We start from the raw sequence: 20,170 nt of genomic DNA, 5'->3' as shown, positions 1-20,170 counted from the left end.
ACGCTGAGTCAGTCGTCCCTCCGATTCTGCCGCATCATTGCGACATCACAATGCCCTTCATTTGCATAATGCAGGCTTAGCATTTAGTCTGACACGCCCCCTAACAAAGCCAGGTAAAGTAAGAGTGGAGGCTGATGTTTCCGACAAGCTCCTGACCAATCACAACAGAGTGGTCCAGCTGACCAATCAGAGCAGACTGGGCTTCTTTGGGAGGGGCGCCTTAAAGAGACAGACAGTACGAGAAAGTTGTGTGTTTTTGGAATGTTAGAGCATGTAAAACTATTCAAGTAATAACCCAAATTAAAACAATTAACCTGAAAATGAGCCGAACGTGTCTCCTTCGATGCATTCGATTTTAAATCCGAAGAAGCCCTAACAAAATTCCTTTGCAAGTTCACATTCCGCTGTTTTACTTATTTATTTCTTATTTTGAGATTCTAATATCATCCATCTCCTCTGTCAGTCATGTAAAGAACCTTCTGAGTGGGTTTTTTTTAGGGACTGTCATGACGTCATCATTGTTTTATATCCACAACTCATGTGAGATCACAGACCAGGAGAATAGAAGTGTAGCTTCACAGTATCATGGCTGATGGAAAGAAAGTTGACTGAAAGTTGACTATTGGGGAGAGTTAACTTTTTTTAAATACTGAATATGTGAAGAAAAGTTTGGTGTCGGGTCTCTGCTGCTGGGACTGAACACAGTTCTGATTTGAAACCTCTGCCAGACACTCACAGTGGCAGACAGGCCGCCTGACAGATGCACACATTTACATATGCACCCGCAGACAGGCATGTGAGGCTGTCTGCCAGCCCGTTAGGAATCTGCAGGCCTCAGTCCGTCCATCCACTAACCATTCAGTCGACCAAACAACCAACCAAAGCATGCTCGCCGCTTCCACATGACGTACCACCACTCCAGGGGTATGTGTACTAATTCGGCAGCGCTGCGGAACCAGGGATCTGGGAATACAATGGCGAGGGTTATCCTGGGAATCCCTTCTTTTCAATGGAGGCCTTTGTGCACCGTCCAGTAATGAAGACAACGTATGCTGGCGAAAAAGTTCATTGACCCGTCCCTCTGTGTGTGACGGCTCGGACGAGGTAGAAAAAATACACAAACCGAGGGACATTTATAGTCTCAGTGACTTGACCTGTAGTCACATCACCCGTTTGTATTTTTATCGGCATAAACAAACAATGGAAACACTCACTACTCTGTCCTTTCTTCCTTTTTTTCCTCCAATTTTCTTTCTTCTGTTGGTGTTTACATCAATGAGCTGTTCTCTTAATTGTTTCCAGCACTCAGAAAGATTCATATAAGTCTTTGGGTTGTTGTTGGTTTGTGTTTTTCTACTTTGCTCTGATAATTATGCAGCTGAATGGAAAGGTGATTAGCAGGGCTAGTTAATTTGTGATGACTGGAAGCGTGCATTTGGTTTAAGCGTAGAAGAAGATGGAGGATGCCAGTCAGAGAAATGTCTGTGGTTCACTGCCTGAGGTTTCTGCAAACGTCTGAAAAACAAATAAACCCATTAAATGAAGCCCAACAGCTGTGTTTTAGAAACGGTCTTAAATATATGAAATATTTAAGTATTGATTAATTCCTTAGAGCCATGTTTATATTCAAGTATTTTTGGTCGAGGGTGGGCTTCTCTTGACGTTGATGTGTATGCATTCGATAAAGCAAATGCATACTGTCAACAATTTGTGGCACCGCTTCAAAAAGGACAATAGCAATATAACAAATTGTAGGATGTGCACAAAAATGATAGTTTATAAAGTCGTGCATAAATGTGCTATCCCGTTTATGTTTATTGTTTCTTAATACTGTGACAGGAATGTAGCTGCAGGATTTGAATCAGATTCAGGCTGAATCAGAGTCTCAGTCATTGTAAAGAATAAAACCTCACTTCAAACAACACATCACATCGTCTCTCTCTTGTGTCCATAATTTTGCTTTGTAATGACAAAGCTGAAGAAGCTGCGACATGATCTGTGTGAAGTGGACGGACTCCATTCATATGACTGTGCTTCTGCTTAACTGCACTTTAAGAGCAATTACTCAAATAATGTCATTAGTGGAGTGGAGTTGAGAGTTTAGCTCTTTAGTAAAAGCTTTGTGTGTACTTGTGTGTGTCTAATTGTGTGTTTGTGTGTGTGTGTAGGTGTGTGTGTGTGGTGTTCTCACAACACAGCACAACACAACAATACAGTCGTTAGGATACTCAACACTTCTTTTTTCTTTATCTCACTTTTTTTTGTCTCCATCTTCCTCCCTCTTGAGTGACAGAAGCCGAGTCCATCTAATTGCTTCCCTGGACAGAAGCTTGTCATTGCGCTCTCTTCTTTCTTTCTTTCTTTCTTCTATCATCTCCTCCCCTCTTCCTCTTCTCTGTCATCATCTGTCCACCTGTCCCCTTGTGAATCACCAAATGCAAATCAGCACGGGCCACGCAAATATGATGTTATCTTTGATCACACACACACACACACACACACACACACACACACACACACACACACACACACACACACACACACACACACACACACACACACACACACACACACAGGCCCTGTTACTGTACCTTTTAACTCTCGCTGTCAGGTTGACTTAATATGTGAATATGTCACATCGTGTTTCATGTGTGTGAGTGTTTCAATTTCCTCTATTTTCAATTCTTCAGGTTTTTATTGGGCCAAGTGCACTATGGGTAGCTAATGAAGCGATAGGTACCCCTCCATGCACATGCCTCAGCTTGTTAAAAAAAAGAAAAGATGATGATGATGATTGTCATGGATCTCGTTTCACTGCTGGTTCTCGCCAACATTATTGTTCCTCGCTGCCTTTGCTCATTACAAGGCGACTGTCGATAATGGGCCCCAGAAAGTCCAGAGGCTGCCTCATCGTTCCTGCTGAGAGCAGTGACTGTTGTAAACCTGCCTGTTTGGAATGGGCTGTTCTCTTGTCCTGTGTTGATGCTCCGAAGCTACTTCTGGAATTATTCCTTGTCATTAGTGAGTCCTCTTCAAACAGCCCTCAAACTTCTATTGTTTGTGTGGTGGACGGTTTTATAAACAGTCTATGGGGCAAAGTGAAGTTAGAAAACTTTGTGTTCATCCTACCTGGTTTATCTGCAGTGCAGCCATTGTGCGTCCACGATCAACCGGTCTTTTGTGACGGTCTGAATAAAATAAAAGCTCTGTAATTCAGCTCAATATAAAGCACTGTAGCAACAAAACTAAATTTGTAATTTGAAGATGATTTGCTAAAGAGGAAGTGATTCTATGAATGTTGTTGCCATGACAGAGATCAGCACCCGCGACTGCTTTGAATGTCTGTGTCAGTCCGTGAAATAAAAATAACTGACTTTGGTGAAATTGCTTTTGGGCAACGGGACCGACTGCTGATGTAGAAAACGACATGTTGAACGTGATCCACACACTGAGGGCACACTGCCTTATCTGTGGCTCACACCAGTGCACAGGAAAAGTGCACAATTTGTAGACACAGACACACACAAACACGAACACACACACAGACACATACACACGCAGCTGGTTTGAAGGTTGCGTTCATCAAAAGAGGAAGTACATCTTGTGTGCCTCCCTGAGGTACTGTCAGGATATGTTTTGAATATTCATATCACTGTTTGTTACATTTTCTTTTTGGTGTGTAGGTTTGTGTGTGTGTGTGTGTGTGTGTGTGTGTGTGTGTGTGTGTGTGTGTGTGTGTGTGTGTGTGTGTGTGTGTGTGTGTGTGTGTGTGTGTGTGTGTGTGTGTGTGTGTGTGTGTGTGTGTGTGTGTGTGCGTGAGGGAGAGAAAGAAAAAGTACGTAAATTGAAAGATCAAATGAGCTTTAATGCAATTCATGTGTTCTTTCAGTTGTATTGCTTTAAATGTGTTAATTCAAGTATCAAACCTTCATCAGTTTATCATGAGAGACGTTTTTTATTCTTTCTTAAATTGTTGCCTATTTGAAGCTCATGTCATCTCTGATCATAAGCCGCTGGTTTCACTGCTGTTCATCGTGTTCCAGGTGTAAATGTCGAGAGAGACATCTTCACAGGTGCATGTTTACGGTTTCACATTGAAGATTACATCACATTAATCATGTTTATTAAATCAGGAAAAGATAGAAGGGTCCAAACTGACCCATTCAGAGTCCTTGTGTAATCCGACCTGTGTCAAATTGTGCCAAATATATTCTTTACTACCTTTTGGTAATATGAATAATAACTCTCATTCAAGCAGCAACAAGAGGATCTTCAGCTTGCTGCGATTTAACTTTTCTGCTCAAAAAGTAAACAGTTAATCGACTAAACGGATTCTCTTCATCAGCTTGTGGTGACACGTTTTTTAAATACGTGTTAGTTGATTGATAATCAGAACAAAATCGTAGTTGTATGGATGTTGCCTTCAGCTGTTAAAGAGAGAGAAGTGACAGCAGAATAAGTCCAGGGAGAAAGAGAAGGACGGAGAAGAGGAGGGAAACTGTGAGGGAACATTTCGAGGGGAAGGAGGTGTGAATGAGTTGATGGACAGAAGAGGACAGTTAGAAATTCCTCAAAAATTACAGCTTGTATGTTTGAAGGGAGACAAGAAAGAAAGAAAGAAAGAAAGAAAGAAAGAAAGAAATAAAGAAAGAGGAGAGGGATGGAGTGAATTTCTGGATGAATCACGATAGATGATGAATTAATGATACAGTGGCTGATATACTGTCCAAAAATATCTGCAGCTTTTCATTAAATTCTTATCTGTTGGATCAGCTTCAGTGGAATTTGATTATTTATTTTTAATTGATTTAAATGTAAATCAGAGAGACCATCACCAGAAATGCATGTTTCCGCGTGTAAACAACAAAAAATATGCAAGCGCACAATTACAGTTGGGGTCGTGTTAATCGTTGCATTATTTTTTTTTTTTATCGGGAAATGTTTGGAAGAGGGACGGAGTGGCTGTTTGAACAATGTAGCCGTGGGCGGGTTTGAGTGGGCGGCCTGTTGAAGAGATGCCGAGTGTTAGATCCACTCAACGCTGCCTCTCATCCATCTCATCCATCTCATCCATCTATCCATTCCTCCATCTCTCTGTCCATCTGTCCGTCACACACCCACCGAACAACCTCATATTCCTCTCTATAACCACTTGAATATACAAAAAATAAGGATTCTGTGTCCGTGCGTTGTCTTCTACTCCTAAATATTAATACATGTCACCTGTGAAACTGCTCATCTTTAACATAATCTTATGGACTTTGTACTTTTTACTTCAGACATGAAGACAGGAGCGATTGCAGCATTTCCACATGTGTTAAATTTCATGTCCTGCTTATTATTTTAATTGCAAAACTAGAGGAGACAAGAGAACTCTAATTCTGACGGTTCCACTGTGGTCGTCTTCACAACCCCAGGAGAGGATCAAGAAAGTTTTAAACTATGTTTTGTAACTTGAATATAAAGATTACCATTTAACACTAATGGCGTAAATGTCATTGATAAATAAAATAAATAAAAATAAAACCTAAGATATAGAACTTGTATTAAGAAAATAAACAAACTTTGAAATAGACATAAACAGTGAATATCTTTCTGCACATTTGTGCAAAACAAAACACATTTCAACTCATCTCAGAAACAGACTGTATGAAAAATAAGCACAACCTGCTCTTGGAAAAGACAGATGAGCAGATGTGATGTAACATTTTTAAGCATTTTATGGTGAATCTGTTAAAAGCAGCCACCAATGTTTGCAAGAAAAAACAAAATGAAACGGAGACTCCGTACCTCGATTAAGGCTTACACTTTATCTCTCCATGTTAAAGACGCTGAAGTAAAAATTCCTGGACCCCCCCCCCCCTTTATCCAGATCCAAAGGTAATGGGTTCTCTCTTGGGTCCTGCTCCCCCGCTCCTCGTGGAAATCAGATCAGTAGTTTCTTTAGTAAAACAATGGAAATAAAATGCCAATTCCAACTTACAAAAAAACGCAAGACTGAAATAAATTGACACAATAGAAAACGCAGAATTCGAGATGTATTTCACCATTTGCCACAATAAATGCGTCAGTTAGGCAATTAAAGAAAATAACACCTATATGTATTTTACAATCATTAAAATCTATGACAGGACACTGAAGTCCTTTTGAGGGCTCTTGAGGATGTGAAACCTGGAGGACTGTGGGGGGGCTGATGGATGGGAACGGTGGGAGCCGAGAGACGAGGAGCGGAATCAAGAGGAGGTGATGATGGAGAGGAGAGCGTGGGAGGGCCGGTGTGCGAGGAGACAAAGGGCTCCGAGGATGAGAGGAGCGCTGGGGAGAGAGTGGAGGATGAGGGAGGAGGAAGCAGCTCCTCTGAAGTGTTTACTCGTGTGGCTGCTGGAGCAGAGAGGAATAAATCCACACATGCAAAGGAGAGTGATGGTTTATTGGTGCGACAGAACCGAGAGGCACAATCAAGGATTTGTCACACCTGATTTAGTGTGTGTGTGTGTGTGTGTGTGTGTGTGTGTGTGTGTGTGTGTGTGTGTGTGTGTGTGTGTGTGTGTGTGTGTGTGTGTGTGTGTGTGTGTGTGTGTGTGTGTGTGTGTGTGTGTGTTTATATATTGCTGATTGTGTTTCACCACAGGTCCTTGAAGATTTCGGTAGCTTGTCAAATGAGACTGTGAACATTTCTCCATTCTGTACCTGGTGTTGGTTTCCCTCTCGGACGATGCAAATGTTTGGACGATCTTTCAGGTCGAGGCCGGGATCTGATCTGAGGATTTACACTCGGGGCAGTTTGCATCAAGAGCATCCGGAGGGGCTGCGCTGCTATGATGATTCAGAGGAGTGATCTCATTGGTGTGTGTGAGTGTGTGTGTGTGTGTGTGTGAGAGGTTGATAAATACAGAAAGAGCAACAGATCAGAGAGAGCTCATCCCTCCTGGCCTGTCACTGCTGCCTCACACACACACACACACACACACACACACACACACACACACACACACACACACACACACACACACACACACACACACACACACACACACACACACAGATAATACAACCTCAGTTCAGGTTGAAAATTGCAATGATGATGTAATTTCTAAACACCGTCCTCGGCTCCACTTTTCCGTCTCATCTGCTCTTTCATCTCTGAAGCAAATAGAAATCTTTGACATCATTACTCAAAACAACTTCTCACCTTTAGCAGAGATGAGGATCCTTGAAACGTATAAATTATAACACGATGGCCTGTAAAGTGTGAAGGTATCGCAGGAAGAACAAGAAAAGAGGACTTCCAGGCTCGCTCCACGGGTGAAAACTCTAATTTAAATGCTGCCTTTGGATCAAATGGATCATAGGTTAAGGATTTATATTGATTTTTTGAAAATAAAGGTTAAGGTATCTATTTGTTTATTTGACTTTTACTGTTCAAAAGATTTACGCTCTGTGACAAGTTGATGCATAAGAGGCCCAGGGTCCATTTAAGAACTAGAAACTTCACGACGGTCCAGCAGCACTGTTCTGTGAGACTGTACCTGGCAGTGCATTGAGTGAAATGCTGAAGTTAAAAATGCTAACTTGATCTTAAGGACAACGCTAACTCGATAATATTCATCACGTATTGAATATATCATGTTCACCTTCCTAGCGTCTAACCGAGCTGCTGCCACTGAGCAGAACGAACAAAACAGTTCCCTTTTGAAACCACGTTTAAATTCACTGCTACAGATTTTTGTTTCGATCTGCACAAAATTGAACAAACTCGAGATGAAATATTTCTTTTTAATATAAAAAGATTTTTGTTTTGACGTAAGGCGTTGATGGGAATGTAAGACAGAATTCACCTTGCTAACCTCAGAGTTCTTGCTTATGGCTAAATGAAACTGGTTTGGACCAATCAGGCTCCTGTGGGACAAGTGTAAAGTTTGACGACAATGAGAAGCGACTGTTCCCTAACAACAGTGGCGGCTCCTGAAGAGGTCAGTGTACATGTGTTGTTATAGTATCAGAACTGGAAAGTATTTCCTCATTGAAAGAAGGGTGAATAATTGACACCGAAGGGAATTTTCTCGATGGAAAAAGATGCTTCCGCTCGTCTTCCAACTGCCTTCGGCGCCCGTGACAGACAGATGGCTCATCCAATCACCGGCCAAGTGTTTTTTAAAAAGCTCCAGCCCTTTTCCAAGTTTCTGAATGTAGCTTTCACAGATGGTTCTGTGTGACGGACCATCTGCCGCGTTAGATTAACATGAACGTGTCATTAACCTATTAGCACGCCATGTCTTTGGTATTTGGTTCTAAACCAAAGTGATGGGCAAACATGTCGACCTGACGATGGCGCTAGATGAAAAGTCACAGAGAGTTTTACAAATCCTCTTGTGGAGAACATGCTTTTGTGAAACCAAATTTCATAACAATCTCTCAAACTGTTGTTGAGATGTTTTAACATAGACTCTATAAAATATATATAAAATATAAATGGACTAAACGTCTCTACCGCCGTCTTGTAGTGACGACGTTTGTAACCGCAGAACTACCTAAAATAATAGGAACCATCTTTTGAGTAATAAATATTAAACTCGTGCTTTGGGTGATTTGCTCCATATCCCATCCACTAACACGGAGGATGCATCGTTTATGACCTATACTGCAGCCAGCCACTAGGGGGTGATCAAGACACTTTGGCCTCACTTTTGGCCATGTTGTCCATCGGTATATACAGTCTCAATAGTTTCATAGTGGTACTGCAGGACAAGTAAGGGATCGCTAAAGTCAGGGTTATTTGTGGAGATAAAAGTTGTAATCCTTAAATTATTATAATGGGAAACAGTCTTGAATGTTAAACTACATTGAATTTTATTTAAAAATACATAAAATGCACATCGTATTGCTGCATGTTTGTATTTGTTTCTGTATTTTTATTTTAAGACTCTGTATAGCTAAAGGTTTTTACTTTAATTTGATGCTATATGGTAACTGTTCCTGCCAGTCTTTTTAGTTTTACAGAGAAATATGATATGAATATAAGAATATGTATATAAACAGATAGCTATCATTTCACAAAAGCTGTTATAAGATGACAACCAATGTGGACTGAACTTAGATTCTGTAGCATTTCTCCCCCTGTTGGACCCTCCACCTGAGACTTTCACCTCGGCCTCGGGGGCTGAGATGAAACGACGGGGCCACCTTGCGCTCAGCACGACGACCGGCCCCCTCGAGTGCCCCGGGTCTGCTGCGTCGTTCGGAACTCCCCTGTTTTTAATTAACTCCTTCAACAGGGACCGTGGCAGCAGAATTGCAGCCTTCGAGGTGATTTAAATAGGAGATTTTCTTTCTTTTACTGCGCCCCTACACTCGGCTCAAAGGAAACATGGGGGATAATCGACATGTTCAGAAAGCGAAGGGCCATAATTAAAACGTCAGGACTTTTGTGTACCCCACCCCCTCCCACCCTCTATGTTTTCTCTTTTTCATTTTTTTTTTTTGACATAGTTCACTCGGCGTAGCCCACGCACTGATTGCCAGGCTGTGAATTATGAGATTATGTTTTAAGCTATTGAAGAGTCTTTGAGTTCTCCCTTTCACTGCCGGAGAAAGTACTGAGCAGGATTTGACATCAGCCCCCGCTTGTCGGTCTGCATTGTATCATTAGAGGTAATAGAAAGAGAGAGAGAGAGAGAGAGAGAGAGAGAGAGAGAGAGAGAGAGAGAGAGAGAGAGAGAGAGAGAGAGAGAGAGAGAGAGAGAGCTTTAGCATAAAACCCAAACCATATTCCGTCCATTCTCTCCTAATGTCTATGTTAGGTAGCATACTTAGCGGGTTAAAACTGGATTAGGCTCTCAGCTTAGTGTATGATATCAATTACAGAGTGTGTGTGTGTGTGTGTAATAGATTTGGGTGGAGGCGGCATTCGAATGGAAATGTAGAAACTGGGAGAGAAGTAGTCAGAGCGGAGTAAGGTGGGAAGAGGAGGCACAAAGAGACAATCGAGAGAGAGAGAGAGAGAGAGAGAGAGAGAGAGAGAGAGAGAGAGAGAGAGAGAGATCAATAGAGATGCAGAAGCACCGGAGGCTGATAGATGAAGATACACAGAGGTGGGGATGGTTTCTCTGTGTTTGAGCTCGATCCTGACCTTGCATTAGATCTGCCTACAGTCATGTTCTCACTGCAGAGGAAAAAGGCTGCCGTGGAGCACATGTCCCAGTTGTTGCACTTTTCAACCCCACTGATATGTTCCAACCTGAGCTGCACATACACTCTGTCTTGTGTGACTGTACAAACAGAGAAACAGTTCATACTGTGGTTTGTGTGGGTTTTTTTTAAAACAAAAGACTGTGGACATTGTGTCTGTCTTTATTTTGAGGGGTTTGCATGTCAGGTATGCTAATATACTCTGTGGCTTTGATGTGGGACAAAAGATCGGTCACTGTGAGTGTCCAGCAGTTTTTAGGTCACCTCTAAATCTCCTCTCTGCTTTACATCTGTCGCAGTCGAAAACGCTTTTGCACCTGAATATTAAAGGAATGTACATGTGGTTCCACATTGTGAGCAGATTGTCCACAGTTGAGCAACAACGATCTTGATTAATCATTGAGATCAATGTGTTTTTGCAAATTAAGAAATCTTTATGTTTTGGAACAACAAAATTAAGCTCAAATACCCCTGATACAGATGGATCATCTCGCACTGATGCACCAGATCTTGTGCTGCAGTGTCGAGGTCCTGCCGATACATGAGCTTGTCAAATAACGAATCAGTCTCAACAGTCAATCGTGAGGTTTTATCCCATTTTAATTGGCTCAAATCGCTAATAAAAACCAAACTTACCTGACAAAAGTGTGATAAGAACTACCTGAAGGACGGAAAACATCTTTAAGCAAACATTTATACATCGTGTACTCCCAACAGCTAACATGGAGGAGATGGGGGTTCATGACCCATACTGCAGACGGCCACCAGGGGGGTGATCAAAGTGATTTGGCTTCACTTTTGGGCAGTGAAGTGAAAACTCATCACTCAGTTTGCATTGGTTTGGCTGCAAACACCATATTTTTTGTAAGATCCCTCATCATGATGATTTCTGGCTCGGTTGCTCTGAGTGGCAGAGACACCAGCTGCCACAGTTTTCATCTGAATAATTTCAACAATCACTCAGTTATTTGAAGGTCTGGTACCAAACAACTATAGCTTTCTGATTCCGACGAACGCTCTGTGTCAAACATGGAACCTGGCGTCACATGGCGTTCCTTTAGGTTATGATGTTTATGGTGATGTACAAGCAGAATCCGGTATGAATCATATCCCCCATCATTTTTTTTCTTCTGTCTTGCCGTTTCCGGAGGTCGTTCTCCACATCTGACCACAGAATATGTTCACGTCAACACACAGCAATACGCACGTATACATACAGATTATGCAGATTGAGGCGTGTGGGCTGTAAAATGACCTGTTGTTTAGAGCTCGGTCTGAAATAGCAAAAAAAAAAATGCTGGATGCCGCCCACTTTGTGTATAGAAGGAAACACATTTGCATACCTGTCTGATTGTTCACACTCACGAAGGCGTATAATGGTTCCAGATACCCAGGGGGTCTGAAGCGCCCCAATGGAGGTCAATCCCCAAACAGCACATCTATTGATGATTCTTTTTTGGTTCACAAAAACATAATAAATGCACATCATGTCTTTTTGAAGTAGGTTAGATTTTTTATTTTCCTTTTCAGTATGAATAAATATATCTATATTATTTTATATTTGAGTATGATATAGCAACATTTATCTCCCTGTATATTCTGTGTATCATTTGATCCAGGTTGTTAATCACTATCTTTGACTTTTTAATATCAACATAACTCTTTAAACTTTAAATTTAAATACATGCTGGTTTTTAAAGAGAGGTTTCTCAGTAGTTGAGGACTGAACTTTAGATTTCTGCACACTGCGACACTGGCTGCTGGATTTGGCTTCTCTACCTTTTCTCACCGCCCATAATGGAAAACAAGAGCTACAATTGATACTCGACTTCTCCTCCACACGCCAGTTTGCAGGCTTTCAGAGTCACTTCAACACGTAGCACCATTTTCTAGACACAAAAATGGGATACTTAAAACGGCCATCACGATATTAGAGAGTTTAAACTCTCAAGGGCTGCCTCTGCCTCCTCGTTACTGACCATGTCTATAAATATCCTCTGAAAACACTGCAGCTCATGTATGTCATCATACCGATGTAGGTGGAACGAGGTTTTTAAATCAGAAACACTGCCACATTTAATTCTGACTGGATGAGCAGGTTTTATGTTGAGTGATTACAGCGAATGCCACCCTTCACTTTGCACCATGGGTTCAGTAGTTTGCTCAGTAGCAGCCTATTCATACATTACTGGAGTGGACATGTACAATGTATAGCTTGTGCATGAAAAATGTACATAGTTTCCTGGTATGAAAAGTGAAGCCAATGGGGGAAGTGCCTGAGACCTGTATTTTCTCAAATGACCAGTAGAGGGTCAGCTTCTAAAGAAGTCTATGAGAAAAATGACTCTACTTCTCACTTGATGTATAACGTCACCAAACATAGTTCCAATTCTTCTTCAATACGTCATGATGTCTATTCTGTAAATTAATCTTAACATTGGGGGCGTGGATACCGTGTGATTGTCAGCTGGTACCGTCCAATGGTTGCAGGTCGCAGGCATAGGTGGGCGTGTGCTGTCCCCATGCTCACAGTCAGGCTCCACCCCCCGCTTCTCCAAATATGGTTACTTTTGGTGTCAAAAAAACAAGATGGCGCCGCCCAAAATGCCAAACTCAAGCCTGCAGCTCCCAAACCAATGGGTGACCTCATGGTGGGTTGGCTTGACAACTATAAGATGGAGACATTGTTTCGAAACATATCTTTGGCATTTCTGCAGTGATACTAATATCTGCAATCGGCTAATATCGGCGAACATATCGGCCTGGCTCACATTCGTCAGCTTCTACTTTCATGTACAATATGAGCAGGTCAGGACCACAGGGGGGACTGCATGGACAAAGCAGCAGTGTACTGAGGCACAGTGAAATGTTCCAAATCAAAAAGCACATAGATAAAAAGATATTTTCACTCTTTAAACTCAATTATATCAGCCTAAGCCTGAACCTTGGATATATTAGCACTGTGTTTATATAATAGTGTTAGCAAACTGGGTGACTCATTTGACTGTAGCATGAATCAGTAATTCACTTTCTAAGTTTATCGTCTCAACACATTTTAACTGCATCTCCGTGGACCTCAGAAGTTGTTTCTCGGTTATCGAACAGCATTTTTATTTGCAGGTTTGTTTGTTTTATTCTTGATCACAGACTGTGGCTCTTACTGCAGAAGCGTTGGATAGATGGATAGATGTTTAGAATTCAAATGAGGCCTTTTCGTCTTCTAACGGTAAAGGTGCCCGAAGTTGCTGTTGTTATTTTTTTTTTTTCATCGAATCCAAAGTCTTAGCGATGTCTAGCAAATAGCATAAAATATCAAAACCTCTTCAGTAGACTTACATGACACATAGTCGGCTTATCTAAAAACAAAACCTGAGCAAGACTGACAGCTTCTACACAGCTGCTAACCTCTGGTGCTTCATGGGACTAGAGAGGAAGAAAGGGTTGAACACAGCTGAGGTTTTCAGTTTCAGGAAATGTGACACCAAGCACACAAATATTATCAAAAACAATGCCAACAATAAACCTACAAAAATTTGATTTTATTATTTAAAAATGTTACCTTTCAGGGGTGGATCGAGGCGAGGAGCCAGGGTGGCATTAGCCCCAGCTGAAATCTGATTGGCCTCTGATGGGCCCCTGTATGTCAGTGGTCTTTAAAAAAAATCTACTTAGTCACTTACAAACAATACTAACAATACAAATGACAAGGAACGACTCAAACATGCACATAACTGAATCAGGAGTTTTGCATGGAAGTTAGACATATAATTGGCCCCTCTTAGTAAATTGGAAAAACCCTAGATTTGCTTCCTGCTACCTGCAGTGTGGTGTTGTTTTCTTGACATATTTCAGTCAGGTTGTTGTTTTACATGAGATAAGGTGTGTATTTGTGTGTGTGTCACAGTGGATTCCCCCTACATAGTGGCTCCCTATTGGCTCTCTAGCTAATGTGTTGTATTTCTCTCTGTGTATCTGTCTGTCTCTGTCTTTATGACTGTCTGTCTGTCTGTGACTTTGCTTGTCGTCTTCTCTTACGCCTCATTTTTTCTGTCACTTCACCACACGCGGCTTGTCGTTTATTTTCTTTGCTTTTCATGTCACTTGTGTCGTGCACGTTCTTTGACTGTGTGTCTCTTTCATTCGGCATTTTCCCACCCACCGCTTCCTGCCCCTTTTTGAATGTCTGCTTTGAATGTATGTTTGTTTGAGTCGTCCCCACGTCCATTTATGTCCGTGCATCTCTTGTCTCCGTCTGTGTTTTTCCCCCCCTCGTCGCTGTCTCCATAATGTCCCCTCCTCCAGCCTTTGTGACTTTGCTGAACGGGGACCAGGCTCAGGATGCCATCCGCTCCCTCCATCACAGCACTGTCCGAGGACGCCTGATCAACGTCACCCTGCAGCCCACCGACTCCCTGCTCTGCCTCACCAACCTGCCGCACACCTTCACCGCCCAGCAGCTGGAGGAGCTGGTGCGCGCCTACGGAAACATCGAGCGCTCCTTCCTGGTGTACAGCGAGCTGACGGGCCACTCCAAGGGATATGGGTTTGTGGAATACATGAAGAAGGACTCGGCTTCACGGGCCCGATCTGAGCTGCTGGGCCGACCGATGGTACGTTAACAAGCAGCTGTTAAAATGATCTCTTCACGTTTAAGTATCTCGAGGAGAACCTTCGTTTCCTTTCTGATTATTATGAAGGACATTTTAGTTTACAGAGCCTCCAGGACCCAATGAAGGGTCCTCCCCTCCTCCAGCTTGCATCTATAAGCCCAAACATGTTCTTGGTTGGTCGAAATGAGCCTTTGAATCTTGACTTATCAATATCTGCGTTCATGTTTGCCAATTTGCTCAGATATTAAAATTTATAATCCAAAAATGATCAATGCAGAAACTAGGATGGCACTCAGTCGAGTAAACACCTCCACCATGACAGTCCCTCCGACGAAGCCACATTTAAATTCACAAAATCAGGATTTTTATTTTGGATTTGCACCAAATTGCACACACCCATAAACATCAGTCCCCTAAATATGATCAAGATCCATAAGTTATAGTGAATTAATAAAAATGGCATTTGATAACAAGTTCTTAGGAATCATTACCAATTTTAATTTTGATATATATATTTATAGATGTTTAGGCCTATATATGGGAAAAAAAATTCTCCCAAATATCGATATTTAAACTAAACTGTCGCCCTGTCATTATTTAAAGACACATTTGATGATTGGTCTTCACATCAAGTTTTTTACTTCTTTAAAACTCTGGTGAAACGTGTAATCAGCATCATGGCTGATGAAACTGACAATTCATGGGACAAGAGATCATTAGTAGAATTAAGAAGATGACTATCAAATCTCATGTAAAGCCATACTTTACAAATATTCTATCCAAATGGAGAACTTAGAGTCAACTGGTATCTGATTATTTACATACATCACACGACTCTGTGCAGGGCGACCGCTCACTGATGGTGCAGTGGATGGACGTCAACCAGCTGAGCCAGGAGGAGAACCTGCACTCCAGGTGTCTGTGTGTGGACCGACTGCCGCTGGACCTCTGCGACTCCGAGGAAATGACCCAGCTCTTCTCTGAAACCTACAAACCCGTCTTCTGCCAGGTCAGTTTCTACTTCTCTCTCTCTCTCTCTCTCTTTAGAATAATAACCGCCTAACACAATTGTGACAAGGCCTTTGGTTTTCACACGTCTTACAAGCGGGATCCCATCTGCTAAATGTATGTTTCCACAAGGTCGCCGCTCATTGAACACGTCTGCGCTGCGAGACCGAGCTTTGAGATAAATGTTCCCAAGCTCTTCTTTTCTTTTTCTTTTTCATGTTCTCAGTTCTTCATTGGCTGCTTTCTTTTTGGCCTTTTTTTTTTTACTTTTCCACATGGGCTGTATGTGAGAACGTCTGAGTCAGTTGCTTGAGGACGTTTTCAGCCAAAGTCCGAGTGAGGCCATGTGAGAATACAGCAGGAACACATGTATTATTTGTTTTTTTTCCCGAAATTCAGCTTCACAGCGAGCGAGTGGACATGTTGGGACGTGTAAAAGGAATAAAAGAAATATCTCAAGAAAAAGAAGTGTCCAACACTTGCAGAAGACGCAGAGAAAGTTGTCCACCTGGAAAGACGATGAGATTCAAGAGCGTTTTGTGATGCGGACTGATGTCGGTGTTGATGTGCCGTAAACAAAAGCCCCTTTTCCACTGGTGGAAAAAAAAGAGCTCCTAACATCCACTAACATCTGGCTTTTGTGTGCAATGGGAATGGATAGAATCCACCTTCACTCCCGGGACAAATGACTCTGCTGTGGACACAGGTTTTTATATGTGGTTTTTAATAAACCGCATATATCCTCTAAATTTGTTCAGGTGTGAATTCAATAGAAGCTTTAAAGCAAATATTACTCCTTGATACTGTCACACAAACTCCTTTAAATGATCCGTGCTCCATCGGTTCAGACTCTCACCTCCTCGCCCTGTCAGCTGAGCGCCACCAGGTGAGAGGTGCTGATATAAAATTCAGGGGTCACTGTCCCTATTGGCCAACCTGGCCCCATCACTTGGCAACTGTTTCCATGGTGAGGTGTGGCTGCTGTGACACCCGCCCCACCCTTCATCTCCCTCCCTCCGTCCCGCTCTGCCTTTTTCCTCCACTCGCTCAGCTGTGTTTGTAACCACCCTGCTCCGTAAAACATCGTCTCCACCCTCACATGCCCATTTAGACATTACTCAGCGTGGGTGCGTCATCTCTTCCATTTCCACTTTTAGCTCCACCTCTCTGCCCCACTCCCTCGTAGAAATCAATACGCCCACATCATCCCGGTCCCATGATGCTTTGTGGGTGTTTAGCTCATGTTGCTGCGCTGTTGCAGAGCCAGCAGGCTTTGACCTATGGGTTGGTGTTTTTTCTCTTCTGTACAGTACAGCGAGTGCCTCAGAACGTGTATTTCTATCACTGCACCTCAAGTGTTTCCTGAAGCACAAAGCTTATGAAACCTTGAACACCGGTGAAAAAAAGATAGATGGACGGATATATGGAAAAATAAAAGAGTCACTGTATTATTTACTAACTGTGTGGGACAGTGCACCAGAGCCATTCCAACCAGGACTGCTGCCTCAGGCTGTGGGTGCTTGAATAATAGTCAGGGGATCCTCTTGGTCTCTAGACTCATAACATGACAGGTACTAAATCTCATGGTGATCCATCCAGCAGCGGTAAGAGATTTAGACCAAAGGTATCTGAATTTATCAAGTTTATGAATTCATCATGTCCCATTAATTATGGTTGTTTTGACCAAATCCCCAATTATTTATATTGTATAGAATAAATTGATATTTGCTCATCACATAAAAATTGAAATTGGTGTGTTTGTGTGTGTGTTGGCCGATTGTTAAAGGAATAAAATATAAATAAAATGTAAAATCATTCATTCAATTCAAATTCCAAGAGCACTGACTGAAAAGTGTGTATTTATTTATGCAGAGTTCTTCTAAACCTGCCTGTTTGTTTGGCCTGTGCTGCTGTTTTCTTTCTGAAACTGTAAAAGTGACCTGCAGTAATTTAGCGACGGCGAGTGAAGACCAGCTGCAGGACTCGGTCCACAGAAACCTGAAGCTGCACCGCCGCTGCTCGGTTTAGTCAAAGTTCGGTGAAAGTCAACTCAGAACGCAGAACGTCGTCACGCCAACGCCGTTGTTGTGATTGACGTCTCTTACGTTGATGAGTCTTAGCCGCTGATGAATTGTTCTGCAGATATGTGAGCCACAGACAGAGATCTCTGGAAAGATGTTCTCCCATATCATCATCGTCATTTTCTTTTTTAAATTTAATCAGAAAAATATCAGGTTATGTAGTAATATTTTGACATTGGTGCTCTCAGCTTTAGTGTGGACAATATGAAGTTGAATCAAATACAGCTCTTTACGGGCTCAGGAGTTAGAGCGGATCGTCCACTAATCAGAAAGTCAGTGGTTTGATCCCTGACTGTATAAATACTGTCCATTTACCATTTAACTATTTAACAGAGCTTTAAACGCCATTGTACATTACATTCATATACTATCTATATTTAATAATAACGTGCACATGTCTACACGCAGTCACACTTGCAGAGGATTAGTATAATAATAAAACCTAAATATAATTGGGGCGTCTGGTGGCCTCCATGTCATTGGTTCAGGAACATTCAAATCTTTTCTTACATCATCTCCATCGCTTGTCTCCCTTCATTTTCTTTCACCTTTTAAATTCCAGGAGCCAATCAAAGGCCAGTGTCAGATACAGATATGTTAGACGTGTACTGCTCATGGAAACAAAGAGAGAAGGTTGCGTCCTCGTTTGTTCGTCCGACAGTCGTCCGCCTCTGTCTCTCTTACATAAAACCATGGTGCACGGAGGTAAACCTCAGCCGTCTTGTCACTTTTCCTCTGTTCGGAGTGCACTTAACCTGTGGCCTTGGCCCTGAGCGCTGTAATTCCCCTGCCCCCTCCATGCAGCACTTTAGCCTGAGTCACTCCGCAGAGATGGAGGGAGGAGAGGGTGAAGAATGTCAACCATATTAGAGTGGAGAACAGCAGGATGGAGACAGTGCGGAGGGATGGTGAGACAGGGAGGAAGGGGCTGAGAATGCCAGACCTATTAGAGAGAGAGGATGGAGGGAGGAAGGCTGTCAGCGACGGGGAGAGATGGAGAGCTGAGGGGAAAGGGTGAAGAGGCGTCGATTGTCAATCACAGTGAGAAGATTGTAAATGTGATCATGACGACTGAGAACAAGTTAAAAAACGCACATTTACACTCAAATTAAGGGAGGAAAGATTTATGTCTGTAATAATGGCAAATATAATGTAGACGGAATAAAAGAGGTTGGGGAGAGACGGAAGGAGGGATCGATGTTAAAGGAATGGAGAGCGGATGGAGAGAGGCTAATGAAAAGAAAACCTTCCATACTTTGCCGGCCACACAGGGAATTGGCAGACTTTCCTCTCTAAGGTTATGTCCTATGTCAGCACTTTGATGCACAGCACACGTACAGTGGACGACTCCCTTCACACTTTGTCTTCTTATTTTTTCTGCTTGTTTGACGGCACCGTGAAGACAACTTTTCTTTTTATTGTGCTGGTCAATAAACTGAATATGTGATAATGTTATATAATGAGGTGCAGCGCACATTTGGAATTATAAACTAAGCTCTTTCTGAAGCTTTCACTTAAAGGTTCAGTGTGTAGAATTTAGTGACATCTAGTGGTGAAGTTGCATGTTGCAGCTGAATACCCCCCCACCTCACCCTCCCCTTCCAAACATGAAAGAGAACCAGCCTTCAGTTGTCATAAAAACTCAAAAGGTTTAGTTTGTCCAGTTTAGGCTACTGTAAAAAAAAAAAATGGCGGCCTGCGTAAAGAGGACCAGCTCCTTATGTAAATATAAAGTATTTAAATATAAAGGCTCATTCTAGGGCAAAGAAAACAACAATTTGTACAATCAAGATGAAACACACTAGGATTATTTTATATTCAATTCTGCCAACAGATCCCTTTCACCTGAATCTTACACACTGGACCTTTAATATACTGCACTGTACGTGTTGTTTAGCTACAAGGAGCTGCTAGGACTCTGATCACGACAACAGCCACGGCAACGGATTCTTCAGTTCAGGTTCTGCGTACTGAGTCGAGCTTCGCTGATCTGTGAATAAACAGGTGAACAGCTCTTTGTGTAGCAGCGGCGGTGCAGCTTCGGGGTTCTGTGGGCTTTTACCGTTTCCCGAAAGAAAACCGCAACCAGCTTCACCACAGGGCCAAACAAACAGTTCAATCCAAACAAACAGGCGGAGACGAGACTCTGCTGCAGATTCATCACATTGTTTCTAAGATTCCTCAAAGAACCTCTTGTGCAATTGTTACGCAGCTCATTAAAGACTTCTCAAGTACAATCTTTAGATGTTTGACAAAGATGAAACACACACATTTTATTCAAAG

The 20,170-nt window shown here is 42.2% G+C and overlaps 1 protein-coding gene across 5 annotated transcripts in view; it reads left to right on the top strand.

The window, feature by feature from the left end:
• raver2 (ribonucleoprotein, PTB-binding 2) overlaps positions 1-20,170 on the top strand; it is a 69,662-nt gene that overhangs the window by 22,104 nt on the left and 27,388 nt on the right. For all 5 annotated transcript variants that reach the window (XM_034583982.1, XM_034583980.1, XM_034583978.1 and 2 more), the window contains 2 exons: positions 14,491-14,798; positions 15,643-15,807. In XM_034583982.1, coding sequence (XP_034439873.1) covers positions 14,491-14,798; positions 15,643-15,807 — 473 coding nt within the window. The remainder of the gene's footprint in view (positions 1-14,490; positions 14,799-15,642; positions 15,808-20,170) is intronic.

This window comes from Hippoglossus hippoglossus, chromosome 4, assembly GCF_009819705.1.
Source record: "Hippoglossus hippoglossus isolate fHipHip1 chromosome 4, fHipHip1.pri, whole genome shotgun sequence".
Taxonomy (NCBI): Eukaryota; Metazoa; Chordata; class Actinopteri; order Pleuronectiformes; family Pleuronectidae; genus Hippoglossus; species Hippoglossus hippoglossus.
The sequence above is the reverse complement of the archived record's forward strand: the minus strand, read 5'-3'. Positions and strand labels throughout refer to the sequence as shown.